Genomic DNA, 27920 nt, shown 5'->3' on the forward strand with positions numbered 1-27920 from the left:
GGGTTATTTGATTTTTTGGAGTCCACCTTTTTGAGTTCTTTATATATATTGGATATTAGTCCCCTATCTGATTTAGGATAGGTAAAGATCCTTTCCCAATGTAAATGGAGAAAATACCTAATTTAAAAAAATATAAAAAATAAAAGGTTAAAAAAAATTTAAATGATAAAAAAAAAGTGCTAAGTCAGGAGAGCAATGTCACACCCATGAACTCTCAACAGCTGTGGTTGCCTGCACAAGGCCATACCAGTCAAAATGGATGAGGGATCTTGAAATGGAGAGATTGTCCTGAGTTATTGGGATGTGTCCAGTTCAAAGGGGGAAGCAGGAAAATCAGAATCACACGCTGCCCTTTTAATATCAGTAACTTAATCTTCTCTTCAGTATTACCCTTGTAATTTTCAATAATAAATCTCCAGGCTCTGAAGACATATTTAGCTAGGCATTACCCAGGTGAACCATAAGACATTTGCAAAAAGTTGATAGCAACATTATTCAACACATCAAAACATCTAAGGATAATTTTAAAAGCTCCTAAAGTAGAATGTGCGAAGTGGAATGTATAAAAACAAACATTTTTTTTTTAGTAGTGAAAATCATTGCTAAATATTTTAGCATGAATTCATCTGGGGAAAAAAATGATATTGGGCAGAAAAGAAGTAGATGTATATATGTGGGATGACTCCACTTGGATCAGTGGTTCTCAGCCTTCTTAACACTGCAACCCTTTAATATAGTTCCCCATGTTGTGGTGACCCCAATAATCTTTGCTGCTACTTCATAACTACAGTTTTGCTCCTTATGAATTGTAATGTAGCTGTCTGTGTTTTCCAATGGTCTTAGGTGATTCTTGTGAAAGGGTCTTTCAGCTCCCAAGGGGGTTGTGACCCACAGGTTGAGAACTATTGATTTAGATGATGCTAAAAAGCAGGCAAAGATTTCCTGTTAGAAAAACACTCATAGGCAACAAAGCCATGATGGGGAAAGGTAAGGAAAATAGATAGGACTTAGCACAGTATTAACTAGACAGGGTTCCGGGGAGGATGGCTCTATGTAGGTATTGCAGAAGGCTTTGGGGATGATGGCATTGCCTTGGAATTTAGTTTGACGTGACTAGAATTATATCTATTTCCTTATTCTCTGTGCTGAACATGTATATTTCATTTATTCTCCCAATTGGTTATAGGGTGCAGCTTGCACTTCATAAAAGGCAGCAGGTAATACAATGGAGATAAAGGGAATGTCTAAAGCCCATGCTGTTACGGATATGTTTGCTGCTCATCTTGCCTTAGTTTTACTCTGCAGGAGGCTAAGAGGCGTGTCTTAGACACACACATGGGCTGTAATCTGCAGGATTCTGAGAGGCGTGTTTTAGACATGCATGAACAGTAGGACCACCGTTACTAAAACCACTAAACTCTGTAAAATGCGTGGTGCGAAGCCCGGGTGAATCTGGAGAGTTGCGCGCTCCATGCTGCTGACTTTCTTACTTCCCTTTTACTCACATAGACATTGCTGTTCATCACAGGATCCCTGTCATTCCCAACAGTCCTCTGCACACAGCTTTTATCTGAATAATTGCTGTAACTTTGATACCAATGTCTGATATATAATTTTAAGTTTAAGTTAACCAGCAAATACAGATTGACACAAAAAGTGATCAGACATTTAAGATATGTAGTATTATATTCTTCCTCTAAAGAAAACATGTACAGTACTAATCTTTAGCTGTATAAAACCTACTAATTATTCTCATACGATTTTTTCAAAGGCAATAGAAGCTAACATTTATTTTAACTCTACATTGGGAGTTTAGTGTTCCCATAATGCTTTGTATAAAAGATGTCACTGTTAAATGTCTCAAAGAGTTTAATTCTCCTTTTGAAGTGTTGCTTGGCTAGTCTCATGCCTACTGAAGGAGCTGAGGCAGGAGAGTCACGAGTTTGAGACGTGGGCAGCAGCTTTTCTTTGTCAGTGGTGTGAGTGCACAGGTGTGGCTGGCAAGTTGAGCCAACAGGTGATTAGCCAGGAACTGGACTTGTGTCAAACACCCCATGGTCTCTGTGACTTGGTCCCACTGAGGTGCTGTGTGAGGACAAGGTGAAGCCAGATTAAAGTCTGGGCATGAGAATTGAGGATTGCTTGAAGAGGTGTTTGAAGATCCAAGGCAGGCCATTCAGCTGGGTCCTTCCGAGTGCATCCCCCATGCCTGCATGTTCATCCACTAGTACTGTATCAGTCACAAGCTGGTGGTGAACATGGTGTCCTTCACTGCCCTGTGGACTTTCAGAAGCACACTCACTTTTACCTCTGTTCTCAAGATGGCGGCGGCTGCCCGAGATGTGTGAAGAGGAAGAATGTCAAGGAGGGTCAGGGTGGGACAGGAGCCAATGATGCTGAGGAAGAAGATTAAACCCCAATCACCCTGGGCTGCAATTATCTAGTTTCCCAGTTGGCTAATAAAACAGGATTAAAGAAGAGACCTACTGTTCAACTAGCTACCATGAAGGGCAGACAGTATTAACTTCTGTCTCTGTTTTAGTACATGGGGTTGAACATGGGCTACTGTTTGTTACCGCTCTGACTGGGCTTTTTATGGTTTGGAGATTCATTTAACAATGTTGGCAAAGTCCCAGAGCACATTTCTGACTGTACAGTAACCCCACATAGGAAGAGGCCAAACTTTAGACTCAAGTCAAGCACTAAAAGTCAAGCACCTTGGCTTGATCATTGGTGAGTTATTCCTATTGGATCATTTGCATAGTTTCTCTCAGCTTTAAGTTTTTCCTTGGGTCAATAATGGGAGTCCAAGTGAGAGTCAATAATGCCCACTGCACATGATTATTGTGAATTGTGTGTGTGTGTATGTGTGTGTGTGTAGGCACACATGTGCATGCACATATACATAAATCACTGGCACAGATGCCTAGTTATAGCTAGGCTCTGGGAGATGAAAGCAGTGACCCATATTGTCAGAAAAATCATTAAATCCCATAATTACTTCACTTCATTTGCTAGTTAAGCTCATAGAAAGCCTCATTTGGTCTCTGTTCTCAAGGCAACTCTCTATATGTGGTACTGGGCAATTGGTATGATGTGTCTGCCTCCTCTTCTCTATTGACTTTGAAGATGACAACTGAAAGCCACAGGAATGAACGATATGTTGTTACAAATCTTGAAGATGTCACTTTCTCCTCAATGTATCTTTTAGTGACAGAAGCCTCTGACTTTTCTTTCTGGTCTGGGTGGTCAGATATGTGCATATATGTATACACCACACATGCATATATACACATAAATACATACACATGCACACACATACACACCACATACACATACACACATGCATACATACACATACATATGCACTTATACATACACATACACACACACACCACACACATACATAGAACATACACATGTACAGAGAATACATACACATATGTACACACAACATACATAAACATGCATACATAAACAATACACACAAATACATACACATACATACACACACAACACACATGCATATACACAATATACACATACATATATACGACACACACACACACACACACACACACATATATATATATATATATACACACACATATAAACATATATGAGAGAGAGAGAGACATAGACAGAGATGCAGATGTACAGAAAGAGATAAGTATCGGGGTGTGTGTGCCCAGTTCCTGGCTAACCCCTTGTTGGCTCTATTTGCCTGTCTTCACCTGTGCACCCACACCAGTGACAAAGAAATGATGTAGTCCAAGCTGGCTTCGAATTCATGATTATCCTGCCTCAGCCCCTTCAGTATGTTCTAATTTCATACAAAATTCCAGTTTGTATCTCCATCAGAGAATTGATCCCTTGTCTCTCTCCAGTGTCACAACCAGAGATGCTAGTAACTATGCTTAAAGGGGCAACTCCTTTTATTATTTCTAGTATGTAATTAGATATGCTATGTAATGCTGAGGGAAAACTATAATAATTGTTTCTAATAAAAAAGAAATAATGTATTCTCTGAAAGCTTGAAGATTAGGTACATAATGAATTGTAAATATCTTTCTGAACATACATAGTTCATCTCATAGAAATGATGACCAAAGAAAGAGAATCTGAAAGACAAATTTAATGCTATTTCCACAAAGCATAATATGTAGTCATTTTTCTAATTAAGTCTATGTATATATACAGACCACCTAGCTATGTCCGTATAGAATATGGCTTCCTTGTATAATCCCCTAAGTAAATGCTTTTTTTCATTGTCACCTAGGAAGCCCTTGGGAATTACAAACAATGCTTCACACGCCTGAACTCTTAAGTTTTAGGTCCCAGGTCTGCTACTCGCTAGTTGCAAAAATTCTGCCTTCCCCAAGCCTCGGTTTCTCCACGTGCTCCATGAGGATAATAATTTCCACCTTTCATACAAGGACAGACTGAGCTGCTATATTCTAAAAAATTACACAAATCGCAAAGGGCTATCCAGATCCAAAAACACATTCAAAATAAAACAGCGATCTAAGCATTGTGGCATATGTCTATACTCCCAGCACTCAGAGGCTGAGGCAGGAGGATTGCAAAATCTAAAATTTCATACTTAGGACAGGGTTTCTAGAAACATCATTGATAAGTCCTTGTCAAAGTTATCTCACGACTTTGGTGAAGGCCATTAAGGAAAGATGTTGAATGGGCCATTGATCATTGCTCCCAAACTACAATAAAGACAGGAAATCATGATGGTTAAGAGCACAGATTGGGACTGAAGTTGTGTTTTGAGTGGTAGAATGTTTGCCTAACATGCACAAGGCACTGTATTTAATCTTCAGTCTCTGTTCAAACCCTGGCTCTCCAACTTTGTAACTTTATACAACCTTAAGAAAGTTACTTCACTTTCTTAAGTTAATGTTACTTGTTGGTGTCTCAGAAGGCAAAAACAAAAGAAAATGAAACAAGCTATCCAATTATCAATTTTGGTAACAGAACTATTTCACAAAGCTACTATGAGATATGAGCTAATACAAATGCTTAAGACAGTATGTGGCATAAGTTATTATTACCTCTGATAGTGTTTGGGGGAGGGGGTTGTTTGTGTGCTTTTGTTATTATTTATTTTGTTTGTTTCGTTTTGTTTTGTTTTGCCATCTGGAACATTAACAAGTAACACTGTAGAGATATAGTCTCAAGGTCCTTTGTCCCAAACACTCCAAACACTATATCTTTTCAGATAATTCCTGCCCACTCAATCTTAACAGATGTGAATTGCTAGGACAGATTCTGGACAGCATTCCTTACAGATTTTTGAATTTCATATTCCTGTGAAATCTTATCAACAGAATTATTTTCTTGTGGCTTTATAAGGTTGAATTCTATTCCCTTTGGGGGTATTTGGTGGGGGTTGTTATAAACTTTACAAATTAGAGCAATACTGAAGCTTATGGTGTAGTTTACAGAAATACAATGTGGAGAAGGTGGTCAGCTCTCTGGTATAACCATCAAGGCTTCCCTGGTGACTTACAAGTTTCTTGAGCACTAAGTGGAAGGAAGACACCAGAACCATATAATCATAACATGCTAGGGTAAGATGATATCCAACCAAGGGGCTCACGGGCCGGCTGCCTCTTTCAAATTAGGCAAATGAAGTTTAACATGAGTTACTTTAGGGAAAGCCAGGGTCGTTGGGCCATCTTGGGTTCCCTCAGGTTTCTTGTATTCCTCAGTCCGTGAACTGCTCATGGATGCCTTTATTGATCTCACCAAGTGATCAATTGATTTCTCTTAGTGTTAAGAGATAATTAACTTGCTCATTGCTGACGGACTCTCAGAGATATTTAGACATTGTTCACAGTTGGAGGAGTGTGCAGTGGGAACTAAGCTACAACAATACAGTTGTAGACTTTGAAGGTTTTAGTTGGAAGTAGGTATTGTTTGCTCACTACTCTAATGTACAGGGTCTGTCTTATCCCCTTGGGCTTGAGTTTTTCTTAATTTATTGTTTGCAACTTTCATACAAATATAAAATGTATTTCAATTATGCCCATTTCCAGCTCTGTCCTTCCAACTTCCCCTGGGCTCCCACCCAACCTCTCAATGTATTTTTCTCTCAATCTCATGTTCTCACTCCTTTTTAATCTGTATTTTTGATAGCACAGTAAGTCCAATTAGTACTCCACGCATGCACATGAGCATAGGATCGCCCACTGGGACAGATACAGCCTATAACCATGCCTAAAAGAAAAGTGACTTTCCCTCCCCTGGCAGCTATCAACCACCAGTAGTTCTTCAGTTAAGAAAGGGACTTGGGAGATTGATTATTTTTCAGTAGAAATACTTATGTAGGAAAGCTTTCTTTAATCTTTAACTTAAAGACATAAATTCAAATTCTATGACATGTTAGTTGGCTATGTCCTCTGTCGAAGATGACATAAAAACCCCAAACCCCTTTTGGTTTTCTTGTTGTTTTGAGACAGGATCTCCTAGGTTAGACTGGTCCTAATTACTATGCTGGGGATGGCCTCGAACTTCTGTTCCTACTGCCTTCACCTCCAAGTACAAGAACAACTTATGTGTATCACAATGCCAGGCTTGTGTGGGTCCGAGGATTGAACCCAGAGCTTTGTACATCCAAGGCAAATACTCCACTAACCTAGCTGGAACCTTCGCCCTGCAGGAGACTTGAACCAAAATCATTTTTTTCTTATAGATATTATGAAATGGCAGTACCAAGGAATTACCTCCCACCAGCTGTCCCAATGATAGATAAAGATATAACACTTCATTTGAAATGACTCTTCATCGCTTCTTGGCCTTTTGGCTAAGATCAAGTGTGAAATAACTCTTCATTACAAGTGGCCTTGTCCTCACGTGTCACCCGTGACACCCCTGAACCTCATCTGTGACCTTCTAGAGTATACACTAGTCACTCTATGAGCAGTTCAGGCACAAGGCTCACTCAGGACTAAATGTAACTTTCTACAAAGCTCCTCATTCAAAACTCTTGAGCAGGAACATTTTGTAGAGGTTTTTCTCTCTTAGTGGAAAAGTCCTGGAAGTCGTTTTCCGAGTTCTCCCATGTTGCTCATGAAGATCATGAGGCAAACAGAAGAAAAGCCATTTGCTGACATTTCCGCAGGTACAGAGCAACCCAGTCGTGTGTTCTCTTTGCCAACAGCTCTTCTACTGTCAGAATAAAAAGAACTAGGTAAGCTGACCCTTTGAAGAAGCTCCACACAGGAGGGCAGCTTACTAACTCCCAGTGCCTCATATGCATTCTTTTGGATACGGGAAATCGTGAAATTAGACAAGCCTGTTAGCAGGCAGTTTCAACAGAAAGATGAAAGACGGCAGTGGTTTGAGCATAATGTGATTCTACACAACTGTCTTATATAGAAATGGAGAAAGATGGACAGCTTTGAGGTTTATTTAGAGTGAGTCAAAGAACATGGTGACAGAGCTCACATAGGGAGGGAGTGAAAGCAGACTTCAAGATGATGCCCACGCTTTAGCCTCAACCTCTGACTTTGAGGAAGATGAGACAGGAAGGAATCTGTTGTGGAGTGGGTGGGGAAGACAATTCTCTGTGGGTCAGGGATGAATGTTCACTTGTCGGGAGGCATGCTGTCTGTGAAAAACAGAAACTCTTCTTCCTTCGCTGGATCCTACAATAGGTTCCATAACCTCTCCGACCATGGGGCCCACTCCTTGAACCTCTCCAAGAAGGCTGGGTCGTTTGCCTGAGTTAGGAGTAGGGAGACTGCATAGACCACCCTTCTTGGCTGCCCTTCCGTGTCAGGGCCGAGATCCCTTGCAAGAAGCAAGCTTTACACTGTCTCAAGGCCATAACTTCCAAGGGGATGCTGCTCATGTGGGGGCACTTTGGACATTCAGCACTGTCTAGACCTGGAAGGGCAGATCTATCTAATTCAGGAATTGAATTTTACAAGTGCCTGTAAATATACTGAGCACGCCAATGTCTGCTTCACTAATTACAATGTGATGCTTTGATGATTCATATGCATTCGGCTCCGGTTTGAATATCTTCCCCAGAAGTTTGTGTTAGAAACTGAATCCCCAAATACATGTGGATGACATTTGAAGGCAAGGCCTTCAGAAGATAATAGGGTTAGACAGCATCATAAAGGTGAAGGCTTATGATGTCATCCTCTCTGACTCACCGTTAGGACACCCTCCATAACATCGTGGTGTAGCAAGTAGGACCTCACTGAATGCCCACATCATGCACCTGGACCGCCTAGCATATAGTACTCTGAAATAAACAAATCCTATTCTCCATGAATTTACATGGTCTCAGGCACTGTGTGATAGCAGCTGAAAATGATCTATGGCAGTTCGCTTGGTTCAGAGCAGGAAAAAAAAAACCAACAGAAGCTGTTTACTGGATCTTCTCTAAGTCTCACAGCGGGAGGGACAAAACAGCCTGTTTCTGACTCTAGGGCCCTGTGGTACCCCAGTGTTTCTTTCCTATTGAATAAAACATGGAGATGATAACACCTACCCTTTCTTCCTCTCTGAGTATCAGGAAAATAAAGGAGATTATTCTGCACAAGTGCCAAGCACAAAATAATATTCAAACACAGGAAACACTTCTAAGTGTACCATATAGATATTGTATAGATGGAATTTCTGCAAAGAGAACATTGAAATGGGCTAGATGGCGTTTCTACTATAGCAGTAATAAGTATTGTGATAGATATTTTTGCTATATATGTCTCCTCAGACACAGTAGCTTATAAAAAGGGGCAACTCCACAAGAGAAGATAAGTAAAGAGAGCAGTTGGGTACTCGCTTATTTAAGTTTTCCTGTCTGATATGTGGACAAATTGGCCTGTGCTTTAGCAGATAGAAATGCATCTGTAATGAGTGGGCTCCTTTATCAAGGAACAAGAATGGCTTCCCTAAAGCAGGGGTGATCAGGTTCTGCTAGGAATCATGAAGAAAGAAAGATACAGATAGTAAGACTCTGCAAGAAAATGTCAGCTCTCGGAAACATAGCTACCTAGCTTCGAAAGCCCAAAGACTTTCCCTCAGATGGACTGTCACAGAAGGGCAGAAGCAAGCCCTGTGGTTGGATTTCACAAGCGAATAAACGTGTTTTATAAAGTGTTAAGACATTAAAAGAGAAGGTCTATAGTCACAGCAGAGGTGATCAAATCCCGTACACATCCTGGTGCATTCAGGAAGATGAAAAATATTTCCCTTTATATACTGAAGAATGGGGGACACTCCTCTCTCTTGCATGGTACTCTGACCACCAGCAGCATAGGGTTAGCAGAGGCAAGACCCCCCGCCCCCCCAAAAAAAAACAATTGGCCTGTTGGTGGCATGGCAACTTGTGTACTGCTGCTGAGAGTCCAAAGAGGAAATGCGTGTCATTGTCCTTGTTTTAATAAACCTTGGGTGCTGCCTATCAAGTATTTTAAATGACACTGCTCCTGCCATTTGTTCTTAGAACCTTCTTGGGAGGCAAAATCCCTTTTATGTTATAAGACACTGACCCACAGGAAACACATTACAACCAAAGACCGCATGGGGTCACAGTTTAAAATCTAATTAAACTCTGTGTACTTAAAAGGGAAGACAAATATTCCATGTGTCTGATTTTAAAATAGAAAAGAAGGTCCAGTCACTGGCCACGTGGTAGTCAGAGAAGTAGCTTTCTGCGGGGGGGGGGGGGGGGGGGGGGGGGGGGGGGGGGGGGGGGGGGGGGGGGGGGGGGGGGCATCTGTGAGATTTACACTTTGATTTTGAAATTAAAAAACTGGGAAATAATCCTTATTTAAATATTATATCTGTTTCACGTTGTCAATAATGTCAGAAAGACCGAGAAGATGAGGAAGAAATGCAAAAAAAAAAAAAAAACGGCAAGATAAGGGTGACAGATAGGAAGGAGAGAAGCTGGGCAGAAAGCTGGGAACCCCAATGAAAAGGACCTAGAGGGGCAGGGTGTTGGCAAAGAGAACAGTGTCAGGCAGAGAGAGATGAGAAAGAGACTAAAGCAGGTAGAGGGTGAGAGCCTGCGGCTCTGAGGACTCTGGGATGTGTGTGGTAGATGTGTGTCCACTTTCCATTCCCTTGCGCTGTGGAGCACTAAGTATTGTGACCCGTCTTTGAAATGTCATTTGGCTGCTTAACAAACTGACCACCGATGACTCCCAAAGAGCTTCATCTTTCCCATGTGTTGAGTGGTTTTAAGGCAATGGCAGATTTAGCTGGAAACATACTGAGAAGCCGATGGGACTTAACAAGCAGGGGTGAGGCCATCGGCTCCACCCCCACTATGAGAAAAAAGAAAGAGTCTGGCATCTTGGAGAGTGTTTCCTGAACACAAGTACAGATGGGCGAGCTCTAAGTGCTTCCTGGAGACCGTGGAGGTGGGAATGGCTTGCATTTGCTGTCCCCAAAGGCTTGAACCCCAAAGGTGCTCTACATACTTAATCTGGTTTGAGTTACTGCCCTGCAAACAAGAATCTCTGTCTGCCTTTCCATAGTTTCTCCAGGGAATCGTTATGCTTTGCCTGAAAAATATCAGCACTAGAGTTTAAATAAGCATATGTTCTGTGATGAACCTGGGCACCCTGACTTTCCCAGAGCTCCAGTTCAGTCCCGTAAGAGCCATAGTTCATTAGCCACCTCTTGCTTTTGTCTTCCATAATCTAACTGGTAACACATGAAGCATCTGCTCTATGCGCCTTCCTCTCTTTAACTTTCCCAGGCTGGACCACCGAATCCCTGTACCCATCCTGTACCAGTCCATTAGAAAATGAAGGGACCCTTGCCTTAGCTCAGTGACATTACCTAAAGCCTTTGTTCTAACGTGGTATTCCCACCTAACGGTTGCATTGTTTTCTCATGTATTCAGTGTGTGTGTGTGTGTGTGTGTGTGTGTGTGTACTAATCACATCATGTGTTAGATGCTATACTAACACAGAGTGTTCCAAAGCCAGGAAAGCTATAGCCCATACCTTTAACAAATTCACAATCTAGAAGAACGAGTGATGAGCCAAAACTTAAATGACAGATGCCAAGAGTGTGAGTCACTCGAGTGAAGCACTAGGGGAGTGAGTGAAGAGCAGTTAGCCTTCTATCCCAATCATTTGTTCTTTCAAATGTATTGTTGTTATTATTGCTATGCTATTGTGATTATTATTATTGTTGTGTGTGCATGGTGGGGGTGGTGTACATGCCACAAGACACAAGGACAACCTTGGGGAGTCCATTCTTTGCACCACTACATGAGTTCCAGGATCTGAACCTGTCACCAGGCTCACACGGGAAGCATCTTGACACACTGAGATCTCATGGAATCCCGTTATTCATGCTTACACTTGAAGTCACAGCATCGGCCCTGCCTCAGCCTGGGTTAAGAGCCAGTATCCAGCACCATCACACCACACCCCAAACCTGTCAAGTTCAAGGCTCTAAAATTATTTTCTTGAAATTTATAGTAATTTTCTTTTTGAATGTATGCCTTGAATATGAAGTCAAATCAATCAGGGGTCCACATACTGTTCAGCCTCCATCTCCTGCCCCCATCCCATGACTCCCTACATCCTTCTACTTGAGACCCTGAAAGGGGTAACGTGGACAAGAGTAAGCAGCTGCGTTCTGTTGGTAGCTTCCTTGCCCAGCTGGGTTCTGGCATGGGTGTGGAGTGAGGGCAATGGCCTAAGTCATCAGCCCCATACTGCTACTCCTGCCCAGTAAGGGATTCAGGGAGGGCTCTCTAGCTCACCCATCCTTTGGGGACTGCCTATCTACAATGTACTAGGGGGCCCTGATCAGAAGGCACTGCCCTGGGGAAGGAGGAGACTTGCTGGAGAGGACAGCTCACTGCTTGAAGACCTGAGACAGTGGGACAGTGGCTGCAGGTACTGGGGTAGGATAAAGCCGCCCAGGATAAAGGCGCACTGCACTGCAGGTATTTCGCAAGCACAGCCGCAATGAAATGGGAACCGGGAGCTTGCGCTTCTCCTGAGCTGGCCTAGAAAATCCTCCCACTCACTTCTTCATTTCTCTCCCCATCCCCTCATCTAAGGAAGGCATCTCTGTGTTGAAGATGTGGAGTCCACCGAGGAAGAGCCCTCTTTGGAAAGGAACTCCGAGTCAGCCATGCGCATGAGCTCCAGTCGGGGAAGGAACCAGCTCCCACGTGTGACCGCAGCGTAACGCTCGGCTTAGGAGGCATGATGCGAAAGCAGCGATTAGTGTGGAGTTTGAATTTGGGTCCAGAACAGAAAAGAAAACCTGTGCTTGGACTCTCCCTTGTGGGATCGCCTCGACTCATGTTTGGACCTGTCAGCTTCCAGCTTTTCACCACAGACCTTGTGCTTTTACTGAGTCTTTACAAGGCAGCAAAAACAAAACAAAACATTTCTCACAATTTCAGTTAATCTTGGCACTAGCCTTTTAAAACATGTATAAGTCTTTCTTTCTTAGCATTGCATGTAAAAACATCTGGAAAAATAAAATACGAAACAGGGCATGGATAGTGAACGGAACCCACTGTGATTGCTCCGAGACTGCTTCTATCACCTACTCGTTTGAGCTTTTGTTGTTATTGTTGCTAAGAAAATTGAGATTCTATTACTAATATGCTTTATTTGCTTAATAGCATCTTGTAAGTGATTTCCTTTGATTAAATATTCCATTTTATGATAAACTATAATCTAGTTAGTCAAGCCTTTAGTCAGATATTTTGGTTGATAACTTTACATTGTTATAAACGCACTATAATAAATATTCATACATATAAGTCTTAGCATCATGTGCCCATAAAATTTTTCTTAGGATGACCTGGAGTTGTTCCATTAGAAGCCATCAATAGTCTTAAAACTGTACACAGTCATTGCCAAACCTTCCCACATCATTACTTCTCAAAGACTGTGAGCTAGAGGCCAGCCTTGTCTCCAGAGCGCATTTGACAGTATAGGGAGGCTGTTAAAATTGCTGCAAGTGAGCAAGCACGTCTGGGCAGAGGCCAAAGATGCTCTAAGAATGCCATGGTATATATGTAGTCAACTCTAAGCTCACAGCAACGAAGTACTTATTCATTCCCAAATACCAACGGTGCCTCTGCGGAGAAACACTGGGGTGCTTAATTGAAGTGTTATGTATAATAGATAATCTATTCTGGCTGGTTATGTCTCTCTGTGGGACAGGATGACTAGCACAAACTCTAACCTACATAACACTGAATGTTAGTGATGACAGAGGTGCTTCCATTTATTCAATTTACCCAGGCACCCCTTAGTTGCCAAATGCTATAGTAAATCTCAGACTTCTATCTTAGGAGGAGGGTCAGATCAGTAGATCAATAGAGAAGAGGTGGCGTGGGGGGGGGGGTAAATTCAGGCTTTACCTGCTAATGATAAGGCATATTTATTTTAGTTTTCTACTTGTGTGTTTTCCAGGGAACTTTGGACTGTGTCATCACCATATCGTCTCTCAACAAGCTACTCTGCCTCATGAGGCTACTGCATGGAATCACTAGTCCAGTCATGTTGCTGCGATGCCTTTCCTGGCTTCCTTGGAAGCTCTCTCTACAGAGTGAAATCACCTCTTCCTTCCACAGAAACTCAAGGCCTTAAATATGGCACATTCTTAAGATGCTAGTGGCTCCCCTTTTCCCAGGTGGCCTTTTGTTTCTGCAATTTAACTCCATGGGATCTCCATTTGGCTAATTTGGAGGTGGATAAAATGTTCTCCTGCCTTTGTATGGTGACATAGTAGGTAGTCCCTCAAGTGCCAATACTCTCTGTTCACAGCAGGCACGAGTAAAAGGCAGAACCAACCCAGAACTTCCTCTCTTGTTTCATTTTTTATAATGGATAACAGAATCAAGGAGAGGTGCCTCAACTCCAGGCTGGGCTCTCCAAAGTTCTCGCTATGTTCCCGCTGGGTAAGGCTGGGTACAGTGTTGCTACTAGCTGCTTGTCTCCTCTGTTCTCTACATAGTCTTGCGACTATGAACAAGAGGAGATGCTACGATTGTCAGGTGCTTTACAAGCCACTAAAAGAATAAGACATAGATGAATCTGGTCTTGAATGTGGTGTCACATTCCTGGAGACAAGAAGGAAGCAGAAGACAGTCCTAATAACTGCAGCTTGTGCAGCCCTTGGGTAACAGTGCTCTAGAAACAGAGGAGAAGGCTAACTGGGAAACCTGTGGGCTCTGGAAACAGAGGGGTATAGCCTCACTTTTCCAGAAATCCTTATGCAGAAAAAGCATAAAAATCTAGAAAGGTTTCCTAGCAACTCTGTCCCAAGTCTACAATCTTTAACTCCATTACAGTCGATATTAAACTTTAAATATGTAATCACCCACATTAGGTTGCAAAATACCCATAAAAGCCATTCAGTCATTAAACTGTACACAGCCATGCAAATGATAAAAGAATACCATCAAATTTTTTTATTGAAAAATAGTAAAGGTTAGAACATTCTGGTGATCTGATAAACTGGTACGGACAGCATAAAATTGGTGATGCAGAGCCTTTAAAGTAACGCCAAGAAAGCATAGAAGAAAAACATAAAGAAAGCTTTCCTGTAAATTAATGGCAATGAATTTAAAGTCAAATGAATCCTGAAACCAAACAAAGTAGCCCACATCTGCAATCCCCACACTCAGGAGATGGAAGCAGAGAGGCTGTGGGCTTGCTGTCATCTTAAGATGTTGAAACAACAGCAGAGGGCTGGAGCTATTAGGCTGATGGGTAGAGCACTTTTCTAGTGTGTCCAAGACCTTTAGGTCAATTCTCAGCACACATGCACATACACACACACACACGGACACATACACACACTTGCACACACACAGACACACAGATGCACATACACACACATACACATATGCACATACAAACACATGCACACACAGACACACACACGCACATATGCACATGTAAACACATGCACACACATATACAAACACACAGACACATGCACAGACATGCACACACACACATACACATACATACAGACACATGCACACACACACACGCGCGCGCGCCCTCTGGGTCACAGATTCTCCTATCCTAATAAACTATTAGAACTTGATGAACTACAATGTGATCATCTGCCCTTGAACGGCACTTGCCAGCATTTACACACTTCACAGTGAGCTAACCCAAGTCTTGTCATTTTTTTAAAAGTCCTTAGGATTTCTACAATGAAACTGCAGATTATCATACTGAAGATTTAATATGGAGAGTGTACTGCACGGAAACCCAATATGTACTTTTGGAATTACATATTGTGCTAGAAAAATAAACTCATTGATCAATTCTACAAAGAAGTTCAACAGAGCTACGCTTGGTCAATGCCAAATGTGTATCTTGACCAGTAAATCCCTCAGTCTAATGTTCATTTAATCCATCCGTTCATTTTACACTTTAAAACAATCGTTGCCATTGTAAAAGACATCATGGTTAGGCAGTACTGGGTTAAGACACCCAGTGTTGTTTTTGTCTTCTATGGAAAGTTATGAAGACAGGAATGATTACCGTGAGGAAACAAGTTTGGGTTCACAAACTCCAAGAGCAGAGTATGGTGGGAGGTCACGTGAGAAAGGAGTGGGTCAGTCAATTGCCAGAAGCAGGGAGGGCAGAACATGGGCAGGAGCTTTCACTGGGGATTTGGAGGGAAGGAAGAGTCAAGAAGGAAAGGTACAAGAAGTAGGCTTAGGATGGCCAGTCTTAAATAATTTTGATAGGCTCTGGGCGGGAGAAGCAGTCTGAGCCCTGGTGTGAAATTTTGGTTTAAAATGAAATGTCCCCCAAAGAAATGAGTGTTGAAGATTTGGTCTGAAGTGTAATACATCTACAGTTGGACTATGAGAATTGATTGGCTCATGGGAGCTCTAACTTTATTAAGTGATTAGCACATAATGAATTCAGTGCTGAGTCAATATTCTGATGAGAGGCCTAAGTAGAGGAGGCAGGTCATTGGCTGAGGGTTTGTTATACCTTGTCCATGGTCTTTCCCAAACTCCATTCCGCTTGGGAACATGAGACAAGTGGCTTCCTTCACCACGTGCATTGGCCCCGGGATACTTTAGCTCAGAACAAGCCCAAGGCAATGGCATTGGGTTGGACCTTCAGAACCTGTGAGCCAAGAGAAACTTCCCCTTGTTTGAAGTTGTTTCTCTCTGGTGTCATGGGTGATTGGAGACAGCTGGAAAAATATCGATTTGTACAGCTCTTGGCTCTGAATTGTTTGGTCTGAATATCCAAGGCTTTGCTATCTCTTAGAGTTGGCCAGCCTTGGAATGCCCCAAATGCCAGAGTATCAGGAGTACAGAAAATAAAGTAAGCATGGTGATACACACCTCTAATCGAAGAACTGAGGAGGCTGAGGCAGAAACACCTGAAATCCACCTTGGGCTGCATAGCAAGGCCCCAGTGAAAAGTAAAACAAAACAAAACGAAACAAGTTAGAGAGGAGGGAAGGGAGGAGAGGAAGGGGAGAGAGGAGGAAGGAAGAACCCAGGAAATAAAGTCAATGTAGATATTTTAGGTGAAAAGTTTGCTTTTGTGTGGAAGTTCTTTGGCAGAGCCAGCCTGCGAACTCTGAACAGTATGCTTGGAAACGTTAATTAGACCGTGTGTTTCTTCTGAAAATGCTTCCTCATTATCTCATGAGAATGTAGTGACTTGATTTAATGATTAGATGCTTATAAAATACTATAAGGTGGATATGTCAGGAAATACTGTTATGCTGAAAAACATATGAGGAAAAGTATGAGAAAACATAAATATGTTATGCTTAAAAAAATATACAACAGACCCAAGAATACAAGCCTGCTCCCTGCTCCCTACCCCCTGCCCCCTACCCCCTGCCCCCTGCCCCCTGCCCCTGCCCCTGCCCCCTGCCCCCTGCCCCCTGCCCCCTGCTCCCTGGTCCTGAGACTAAAGCCTGTTCAACTGCACTGTGAAATCTTTCACAGAAACATTAAAATCAAAGGAGGAAAGTTCCATCAACAAAACAAAAGCTGTCGTCGCTGTTTGTGATGACCCTGGAGTTTCTTCAGGAATAAAGAACACTATTCTTGAAGAGTAGACCACAGCCCTGTGGACAGTATCCTTTATGTAGGGGATCCCTAGGTGGGGACCACGTCCCCATATGTAGAATTACATAGAACAGAGGCAGTGTCGTGAAGGCATTAAAACAGGGCTGCATCAGAGCACGCTATGAGTTGGTGCCATTCAGTTTGTCTAAGCCTGTTCTTTCCTGACTTGGTCTCTACACAGATGGCCCTGGTGAGAAAACTGAGCATTTTTGCTGGACCAATGGGTTTCCCTCTCCAGACGTGCTTGCCACCTGTACTGCTCTGTGCCAGGAAGCTGACTGGAGACAACTGCTGGGCCAGATTCCCTGTATCCACTCAGCCTTCTCAAGTCCAACCAGTGTGTGGCACTAACAAGAGGGTAGGGTGTGAGGAGGGCCCCAATTCCCTGACACTCTCTCTCTTCAAAGACTTGGCTTGTCCCTGGCTAAGTTCCTCCCCGGCTCCCCAGGCACTAACCCTGATTAGGCAGCCCCTCCTCACGACTGTTGTGGTCTTTGGGTTTTGGAGGTTGCCTTCTGTTCTTGGGGTGGCAGTTCGGGGTGGAGGGAGGCGGAGAGGTAGCAACTAGCCCAACACATCAGTGATAACTCTCAGTAACAGAAGGGAGGCAGAGCTTTTGCAGAGATTTGGTCCACAGACAGCTAATAAGACCAAGTCAGTCAGAATCAGTCACTTAGAAATGCAGCCATCTGAAAACTGAATATTTATGAGACCTTTTGAAACTATGTGAAGCACATGACTTATAATCAATAAGCTTGAAAGGGCAACACTTCTAAAAAATAATAATCACAAGGCTGGTCAATATAATCTCCCACATCTGAAAGGGATTTGCAAAGAAGAACAAGACAAAATAAAACCCTGTGATTTGTAAGGCCTTGAACTACAAGCACCTGCAAAAAGCTAAGCAGAGCCTGTCCCAGCTTAGGAGTTCTCCGTGGTAGGTTCCTAGTTTCCAGTATTTATTTGGCAAGGGTCAGGCTGGCTGCTTTGTTTGACTGTTTGTTTGTTTGTTTGTTTGTTTGTTTGTTTGTGGCAGGGTCTCACTATGTAGCACCTGGTGACTGAAAATCATTATATAGATCAGGCTAGCCTCAAACTCACATGGGATCTGCCTGCCTCTGCTTCCCTACTGCTGGGCTCGAAGGTGTGTGTGCCATCACGCCCAGTGAGGCCATTCTGTGTATAACAGGACTTCTACATGGCCTCTTCAAAGTAAAAGAAAAAAATTCAAAAAGCAAAAAAGCAAGGCACATTGGAGTGGGTGCTTTATTGATGCAGATGAGCAATTCAGATAAACCTCCAGTTATTTAGGTTTTTACACGCCTTTACTTTTTTAGCTTTCAAAATGGAGACTAAATACTCTAAAGATATGCTTAAGAGCTGAGCTTCCAGCTTAATCATCCCTGTTGTCTGAATGGTCAGGACTTGCTATTTGGAGGTGTATAAGCTGGCCAGAGCCAGGCAGAGATACAGGTCAACCACTTAGTTTCTTAGGCATCTCTGTCCAGTGCACTGCAGGGCTAGTGAAGTCTTGATCTAGTGCTCACTTAAGATAAGTGGCCAGGAGTGCTAAACACTAGAGCAAAGCAGGTGCATTACAGCATGACAGAGACTGGAAGGAGGCAGCCAGACATGTAGTCAAGGTGGGATTAGAGAGAAAAGATAGACAGGCTGTCACCAAGGTATGCCTTAGACTCCCTGGTACTGGTACTGTAATTATATTAGGGATGCCAGGAGAACTTAGATAGTAAAGAAAAAGGCAAGCAAAGGACAGGGGTGATGTGCACCCAGTAGTCAGAGGCCAGGAGAGACTACTAAGAGTGGCTGTACAAGAAGGCTCTGCAGGCCTCACATCTCCACTTGAATCCCGGCTCTCTCCATGGTCAGCTGAGCCATTTTGAGCAAATCCTTAATGTGGCCAGGCCTCAGTCTTTCCTCCTATAAAATGAAGCACTGTTAGGATGAAATGGAAATTCTCACTAAAGGGTTAATCTCTGCCCCACAGTACACTGGTGAGGGGGGTGGTTGTTAATAACAGCAGGGTTCCCGATGCCTTCTATCAATATTGTTAATAGATAGCCTACAGAGGTGTCTCCTCCTTGCCCAATATTTTTCATTCAAGTAAAAAAAGACTTCTCATTCTACACCTGCAAACCTATATTTTGTGATCAAAAGTAAGTCTCATTAATATGTGAAACCGCTGTGTTGTTAGAACTAAGCAGTTAATAAGAAACCCTTGGGACTGTAGCAAGTACACATCTTATGGCACCAGGGACCTTCTTTGCTGTTTTCATCAAAAAAAAAAAAAACAAAACAAAACAAAAAAAAAACAAATAAATAAATTTAGCCTCTTTGCCTATAAATGACCAAAGAACCTAAGGTCCTCCCAAAATATTATAAACCCATCCCACTTTCTTTTAAACAATGAGACTTGCCTTTTTATAACCCACATCCTACTTCCCAAAAAGAATGTGGTCAGGTGGCAAAACACCACCCTGCAACTAAGGAGCTAACAAGCCAAGCAGTGCACCTAGGGGTCTTGGTGACTTCCCTCTAAGACAGAGCAAAGCTATTTCAGAGGCAATGTTCACATGTCTCCTGAATACTATATTAAACAGAAAAAAATTAGCTTCCAAATTAAGCCCGCCTTGTAAATAAACAGGTGACCAAACCTCAAGAACCAAAATAAATGGTTTCAGATTAGTAAACATTTAGTTTTGGGGGTAAGGAGGAAGGCCAAGTTCACCTTAAATCACCTTGCTGTGATTCTGTAGGACGGGGACTTCTCTAGGCTCCATTCTCAGTCAAGTAGCCACGTGAGGTCTGTCCTTATGTTTATCATGACCGTGTGTCTGTCAGGAAGAGGGGGTCTGAGAGAGGAAATGTCTCCTGCTGCAGGCACAAAAATCAATTCTGGTTCTGGGCCAGAGAACTTGCCCGTGGGCTTGGGGAAATTTTAAAAAACATTGTGTGCAGAGCTGAAAATAAAATTTCATGGAATTTTTTTATAGTACAGGGTTGGAACAGGGTCAACACCCCTTTTAAAGTCAACCTCACAGCTCAATGATGAGACCATGGACCCTCTGTGGCCTCGTTAGGGCTGGAAGCACTTTTATCGGTGTGCTTTCTAGATGCCTCAAGTCCATTCCTTCTGAGACTGACCCTTTAAATGTAAACATAGAGATTAAAAGCAGGTGAAAAAATTAATTCCATGAAAACAAACTGCTAAATGTTAGTACAGTATTATTTAATACATAGTGAACATGCCGCGATAGCACAGCTCACCCTTCAATGCATCGTCGTGTGTAGCTTCTGTTCTGTTTTCCATCTCTTCTCTGGCACAAGCCATCAGCTGTGTCTTCTTCCATTATGGAAAGGCAGGGTAGGATTTGAATGGGCAAAGATGGAGGCGGGGGGGGGGGGGGGGGGGGGGGAAGAATCCCTGGCAGGAAGGAAGCAAGGCACAAAAATAGAAAGGCCCTGTCCAAGCATCGAAAATGGTACATAATTTAATTAGGATGAAGCTGGGGCCACGGGAAGGACTGCAATAGACACTGGGCTGGAATAAAATTGAACCTCTCATACCCAGTATGACTCAGAGTCAGGCAGGGCCAGCTTCGTGAGCATGTGGCCAGAGCGGTTGTGGGAGGAGGGGCCGGATGCTGCTCCACTGCCCTGTGAATATTCTTAACACTTTGGTCTTGGAATCTGTTTTGTATGTGAAGTGCAATGGAACGGCTGAGTTTGAACCAGGAGTTCAGAGATTTGGCTACGTGCTGACTCCCCACTTCCTGCCCCAAATTAGCTCTTGATCACTTGACCCTCGCTTCCCCCGTGTCCCAGGCTCCACCTAGACTCCCCCTTTGCCCTGGAAATAGGCACAGCAACCTGGCCGTCTGTATGGAAAGAAGCCCATAAGCCACACCTGCTGTAGCCCTTTGCTCTTGAGTGGCATCCGTGTGGAAGCATGAGAAGAACACTGTGGTCCATAGCATCTCAGGGTAGAGCAAGGTAGTGATCCTCTCCACCCTGAGCTGGAGGCACCAGGCAGCAGGCAGGTCAGCCAGGGCCTCCCATCCCAGGCCAGACACAGAAAGAATTTCTCAGCCCAGAATTTGCAGTCAATTAGGATTTCTGTCTGGAGGTGGGTGTGGTCTGGAGGGCAGACTCTTAGGAAGGGAGTTCACGTCTCAGGCCCATCATTTTCTCCTAGACTCCCCAAATGCCAACGCTGGTCCTGCATACAACACTTTTCATTAACCTGGCTCCTCACTCCAACTAGGGTCTTATTTGCTTGTTTGCTTTGTTTTCTTTTGAGAAAGGGCTTCCCTTTGTAGCCCAGGCTGGCCTCAGAGGCAGTACATAGCCCCAAACTTAGAGCAATTGCCAGCACACCCTGATGATTCCTGTGTTCTGATAAAGCTGTCAACCCTCTCCATATCTCTCACACTTACAGTCTCCGAATCACCGAATCACTGTTGACTTAACCTCCCCCTCACCCAAATTCTCACCTATAGGACAACACCCATCTGTTCCCTGCGGCCACTCCTCCTGTCTCTGCTTTAGTTCTGTCATTCATTACAGCTCCACCAGGCCATCATTACAGACTCAGTTACTCCCACAGCTTCAAGCCTTCCTCTGTTCTATCTACTCAGTCGCTGCTACCCAATCAGCCAATGTGCCATTTTGATCATTCGAGGCAGCTTCTTGTGGCTCACTGTTGCAATGCCTTTTTTTTTTTTAGCTGAGTTAAAACAGTCCTTCTCACCCCTACACATCCTGTGCTTGCTTTCCACTCTCTCAGAAGCCATTTTGTACTACCGAAAACATTCCCACCAGCCTCAAAACGATCCAGCAAGGAAATGTGACCTTCTTTTAACAGCTGGCAGGGCACCTCCTTCAGGGACTCTCCCAACACATGCTCCATAGTGACCCATTGTTTCTAGAAGGGCACCACCCAGCTTGGCCATTTGAGCCTAATGTGGTAAAAAGTTCTTAGCTCTTAACTGTAAGCACTAGGGGGTTGGGAGTGGAGGTGGGGGGCAGGAAGTGTGACCTCTTACCTTTCTATACCCTACCGCGCAAGTATAATGGGCTCTCTGTATCTGTTGGATCTGACCTGTGGAATTAGTGACTCTGTTGTGTAAACAGATCTGGTCTTCTGAAAGCCTAGCACACCTGCAACTCTCCTGCGTCATCCCATCCCTCCTCTCAGTACACCTAACAAAGCAGCCTGCTGCTTTTCAGACCCAAACCCATCAGACACCTGTATCGTCATTAGCAACACCAACACAAGCTCATCTTGCACTTTCTATTAACGTCTAAAGTGCTATATTCTGGGTGTTTGGAATAATCTCAAAGAGAGCACCTGTTACCTAAGTGCTCTTATTTGCAACATCTCCAGGGCAATTTATTCATTACTATATTAAAGTGGGCTGTTTAATAACTGATAACTGTCAGGGAAGAAAGGGAAATTGCATTCACCACGATCAAACTGGATACCTGAAAGGAATATATTTTTCCCACTTGCAATTCTTTATTTTTTTTCTAATTTCAATCCTGTTTTCTAGGACAAATTAAAAAATGCAATTCAAAATGGAGAAAGCAAAAGAGATTTATTTTTGCTGCCAAACTCCTATTCAACTTTAGTGTCTCATTAAATATTCTACCCTTGACTTCAGGATGCGATATTCATTATCATAATTGCATAAGTGTCTTTAATGCCTTGTTCTTGCTCAAAGAAGCCCCCAAATGATTAAGACCATTAACCTAATTACCCAATAATTAAAATCTGAAACTCTGTGTGATAAAATTTCACTCTCTGGAAGAAAAATAAAAGGGTACTAACTGAATCTGAGCAAGACACACCTTTAACTACACAGAGGTATAGAGTAGAGAAGCGTGGTTATATTTTTACACAGAGACTTCGAGATGGTTACATACATAAGAATAAATGCAACATAATAAAAAGACAGGTGTGGTTCTGAAGAAATGTCTCAGTAGTTACAAATACTGCCCTTCCAGAAGTCCACAGAGCAGATCGCAACTGTCTGTTAAGTCCTGATCCAGGGTATCTGACTCCCTCTTCTGGCTGCTATGAGTACTGCATACATGTGATGCACAGTCATGCAGGCAAAACACCCATCCACCATCCACATTATATATATATGTATATATATATATATAATGTGTGTGTATGTATATATATATATATATATATATATATATATATCCAAAGATCAGAGAAGGGAACGAATGGGGAAACGCTAGAACAGGAAAAAGAGGCAGCAGCAAGCCAGCTCTGGAGAAGTTGCCTAAGGAACAAAACATGGAGCTTTTGCTAGGCTAGGGTATGATGGCATGCCATTGGTGACGCTTAAGAGACTCTTAAGAATAGGAGAATGAAGGCCTAGAGAGATGGCTCAGAGGTTAAGAGTACTGGCTGCTCTTCCAGAGGTCCTGAGTTCAATTCCCAGCAACCACAATGGTGGCTCACAACCATCTGTAATGGAATCCAATGTCCTCTTCTGGTATACTGTCAGAGCACTGTAAATAAGCAAATCTTTTTTTAAAAAAATAGAAGAATGATTGTTTTGATTATAAAGTCTCTGGATTTAATGTTGATTCTAAAACAGTTACCCTGAGGAGGAAGCTTGGCTCAGGGAGAGATTAGATTGGTAAAATGTGCTGACTTCACAGCCCATTCTCAGATAAGGGAACAACAATTGAACACAGGTGAAGAGAAAAATACTAACCAATGAGACACCACCAGCACCATCATCACAGATGGCTGCCATTTCTTAAGTAATAGCCTTGTGCAAAGTACCATCTTAGGAACTTCGGTAAAGCATCTCACCTCATGTCCACATAGTAACAGTTGCCAGGTAGGTGTATCTGTCCCATTTTGCGAATGGAAAATAAAGACTGTGAAATTAAGTAATTCTGTTTAGGCCCCACTAATGGTGACAATAATGCATTAAAACAAAAGGAAAAATGATTTCATCCGAGAATGTCATAAGTACAATAAAAAAAACACAACAACTATAAATACACAAATACATAGCAGAAGCCTATGATAAAGCAAACAACAACAACAATCCAACAATAATCAGCAAAACCAACTGAAACTAAAGGGACAGGGATCTCGGGCTCCCTGGAGCACCGCACCTGCCATCCTCAAGTCTACAACAAACCTGCCTTATTTATAGCCACTGTTACTGCCCTGGGGGGAAATGCAAAAGAAAACCTGCCTTCTTCCAAGGCAGCTTCCAAATACAAAACAGCAACTTGCTTTACACTTGGTCTGCAGGATAAAGGCCAAGCTCACAGGAAGCACGGCCACAGAAAACCTGATTTACTCTGCCCGCGACAACTTCCACAGCCACAATTCTCCACATCGAGGAGACAGGCACGGAGCTGAGAACACCAGGAATTATGGTCTCGAACAAAGTGCCATATCTGAACAATATCAAATGAAAGTTGTGAGCACCAAGAGAACAGTTACAGAGAGAGCCATAGAAATAGGAGGGGGAAACCCGATTGTGGATGAAAAGAGATGTAAGGGCAATAACCAAGCCCACTGTCCAAGATTCTACACGTCTCATCCAACCCAGGACGGACATCTGAAGCTGGGACACACAGCAGGGTTGTAGCCAGAGTGGGAAAGCACTTGTGATCTTTACAGATATCTTAGGGACTCTTCAACATATCAATCAACATATCAATGACTAAATGTTTCCACTTCTTCCCATGGCTCCCTAGGACTACAGAGAGCTGGGTGGTTATTGAAAATCATCATTAGGTTGCTCATCCTCAGAGTCTTTCAGAAGGATATAGCGAATAACGTTAACTAATCAATAACAAAAGATTAACAAAATGTCTTCTTAGGCATTGCTTGCTATTAGAGGGGCATTGCTGACAGACATCCCACAAAACTCTGAGACTTTAGTTGAGGCTCCGTTCGGTGGGTCTGTGTAGAATTGTAACCTTTCAGGTGGAACGGAGAATAAATGTCCTTCCCACAAACTTTTGCAGTTGTGTTCAAAAGCACCCAAACTCTAGAGAATCACATGCCTCCCTGAGACAAGATATAGTCGTGAGATGACCATGGGACCAAGGGTATGTAAGAACTTTCCCTTCTCAGAATCCCAGCTCCACCACTCAGGAACTGAAGGAATGAGAACTGACTGCCTTTCAGATCCAGCATCCAGTATCAAGTTCAAATCACTGTAAAAAGGAAAAGACAGGACAACCAGACAACAGCCAGCTGGGCTTGCTTTTCCACTTGAATCTAGCGTGTCCACTGCTTCCATTGCCTTAGCAGTTGCTAAAAATATACCAATGGGGGCATTTCACAAACTAAACCTCTACTTGGTTCCCCCTATTGAGAGCTGCCTGCTGTACCCAAGCTTGAAAGTGGCTTGTCCCTTTATTTGTCCAACCTCTCTAAACTCTACTGCGGCAGATATGAAGAAGACCTGAATGGGTCACTGATCCAGTCACAGGTCCCTGTCTTTCTACCTTGAAACTCAAGCAAATTTAAGCTAGAGAAACCGTAGGCATCAAGTATGTAGTTAGGTTCCCTGTTCACCTTCCAACCTTGAACTACAACATGAAAATCGCTATTTCCCACCCTCACCCCCACCCCACCTCTCCACCCCCACCCCCCACAGACACCAGAGACACAAAACACCCATTTTCTTCATGATAACACTTAGATTCTGGACGTTACATCTCTTTCTAGAAGTTCACAGATCCATTCTAAAGCCATACAGACAGACATCTTAAGGCTAAATCTTGACAGAGATCCACGTGGTATTATCGAGTGATATATTAACTTCCCATAAGCCATTGTGCTAGGAAAGCACCATTCTGTCAAAGACGATACAACACTCTAACAAAACTCAAGAAAGAACTTAAATAACATCTGCAAAGGGTTCAAATAGAAGTGGTCCTGGTGGTCAAAGGATGAGGGAAGGCATGGCTGCAAAGCCAGTGGGCTGGGGAGCCGAGGACAAGCGGTCCTACCTGGTAGGCATCCGGGATGTTAACAGTTTCTCCGTGTTCCCCGACATAGCCAATGATACCTTTGCCCCAGGGGACTTGCACCTCATTTGAGTTCTCTGTGCTACTGCAGGGGAGCAGTGGGGTTCCTGCGTGCACATCAAAAAACTTGGAGACCAACGTCTTCTTGCCAGCAGCTGCCCCTTCCACTAAGAAGAGAGAGCAACGGTCAGCGTCCACCATGAGACAGACAAAGATGAGGATCTTGTAGCTTAGGCTGGTGAGGTCAAGGTCATTGGAGATGTCCTTGACCAGTTCCAGGAAAAACTGGCGCTCGTTATGCTTTTTGAGGTGGCATTTGTAGTCGATGGCCGTAGGGGGATACTGAGGCAGATTCACCCTCGATTCCAGCAGGGCACTGAGAATGTGAGCTGTGGTGGGGGGCAGAGAGCTGGCCTTTCTGAGCAGGGCTCTCCTCCGGACACTGCTCAGGGGCTCCTGGGCCCGGGAGGTCACCTGTTCATCGTAGGTCCTGTTCACATGGATGGCTTTGGAGCGGGCAAAGCTCTTCCTCAGCTCTTTCTGCGAAGCTCTCCGCTGCAGGCTGCCATCACCCCGGCTGCCACTGGCCCAACTGGGACTCAAGGGAACCCCAGCACTTTCACCACCACCGGGCGTGGGATGGCTGTGGGCAGAGCCTTGGGGTCCAGCACCACCACCTACGCCAGGGCTGCCTTTAGCATTGCTCTGAGCCAAGCTGCTAGCGCCAGCCAGGGCAGGCCTCAGGCTTGAAGCCCCCTGTCCAGAAGTGTGCCTTTGTAGCCACTTGTCCACCAGTTCCTGCTTTCCTTTTCGCATCAAGTAATCTTCAAACAACTCTGGGTGCCTATCCAGGAAAGTTTCCACCTCCCCGAAGTCCAGGCGGGAGGCTGCCATGGTCCAGGGCACCCCTTGCTTCTCCTCTCTACTCTGGGACCACACGTTAACCTGTCCCGAGGCCTCTAGTTGTTGCTGCACATGTTTGCCCACACCAGTGTCCCCAGCTCGGCACTACCTTCCTGCCAGACAGCCGGAGGTTGACAGGAACAGCAGGATCCCAGTTGGGAGATACCTGCTCCTTCCGCGGCTCAGAGCCGCAGCTACCACCCACCCTAGCCCTGCTCTTCCTGCTCCGCACAGGTGCCTGCCGCGGCCACCGCTGCTTCCCCGCGCGGCTCACGCCACCTCTGCTCCGGCTCCCGCAGCCAGCCGCCGCTCCGCCGCCACTGGAGCCGGCGGAGTGGACCACTGTGAGCCCGAGGTAGGCAGGACACGCCCCGGAGTGAAGCTCTGAGCCTGCTGGGGATGGGAGGGGAGGAGCAGACGGGGCGCACAGCAGCCAAAGTCCACCGCCCAGGGTGCCAGGCGGTTCCTGGAAGAGTCTCTGCGCAGTACCGAGTGGGGAACGCACCTAGGTGGCCCCCTCCCCCGCCCTTCCAGTCTCACCTCCCCAGCCTGCCCGGCTCCGCTCCGCTCCCCCCCCCCCAGCCTCCACGCCCCATCCTTCAGCTTTCCAGAAGGCCCTGGGGAGCCCGGTGGGAGTCCAAGTACTGAGAAATATTGATGATTTGTGAGGATCAGAATCCAAAGTGCGCTCCGAAGAAATGAGGGTCCCCAGAGTCAGCCCGGGCTTTCTTTTTCTGGGATGAGACTGTACTTTTAGTTTACTCGGTTCCTCGGACTGCCCAGCACTCCGTGGGCGTGCAATACATATTAATCAAACTAGTTCCCCTTAAGTTCTCTGTGTAAGAGATTCTCAAATCTAAGGAAACTCGGGGATATTCGCCAC

General features: G+C 44.0%; 1 protein-coding gene across 2 annotated transcripts in view; it reads right to left on the minus strand.

The window, feature by feature from the left end:
* The window catches only part of Pde11a (phosphodiesterase 11A), a 350512-nt gene extending 323165 nt beyond the window's left edge, over positions 1-27347 (minus strand). Inside the window, exon 1 of one of the 2 annotated variants that reach the window (XM_021181980.2) lies at positions 26117-27347. In XM_021181980.2, coding sequence (XP_021037639.1) covers positions 26117-27028 — 912 coding nt within the window. In that variant the 5' untranslated portion in view covers positions 27029-27347. Of the gene's footprint in view, positions 1-20374; positions 20432-26116 lie in introns of those variants that run through there. The other variant, XM_029474559.1, reaches the window with a different exon arrangement.
* Between the last annotated feature and the right edge of the window lie 573 nt (positions 27348-27920).

Source organism: Mus caroli, chromosome 2 (assembly GCF_900094665.2).
Source record: "Mus caroli chromosome 2, CAROLI_EIJ_v1.1, whole genome shotgun sequence".
Classification (NCBI taxonomy): Eukaryota; Metazoa; Chordata; class Mammalia; order Rodentia; family Muridae; genus Mus; species Mus caroli.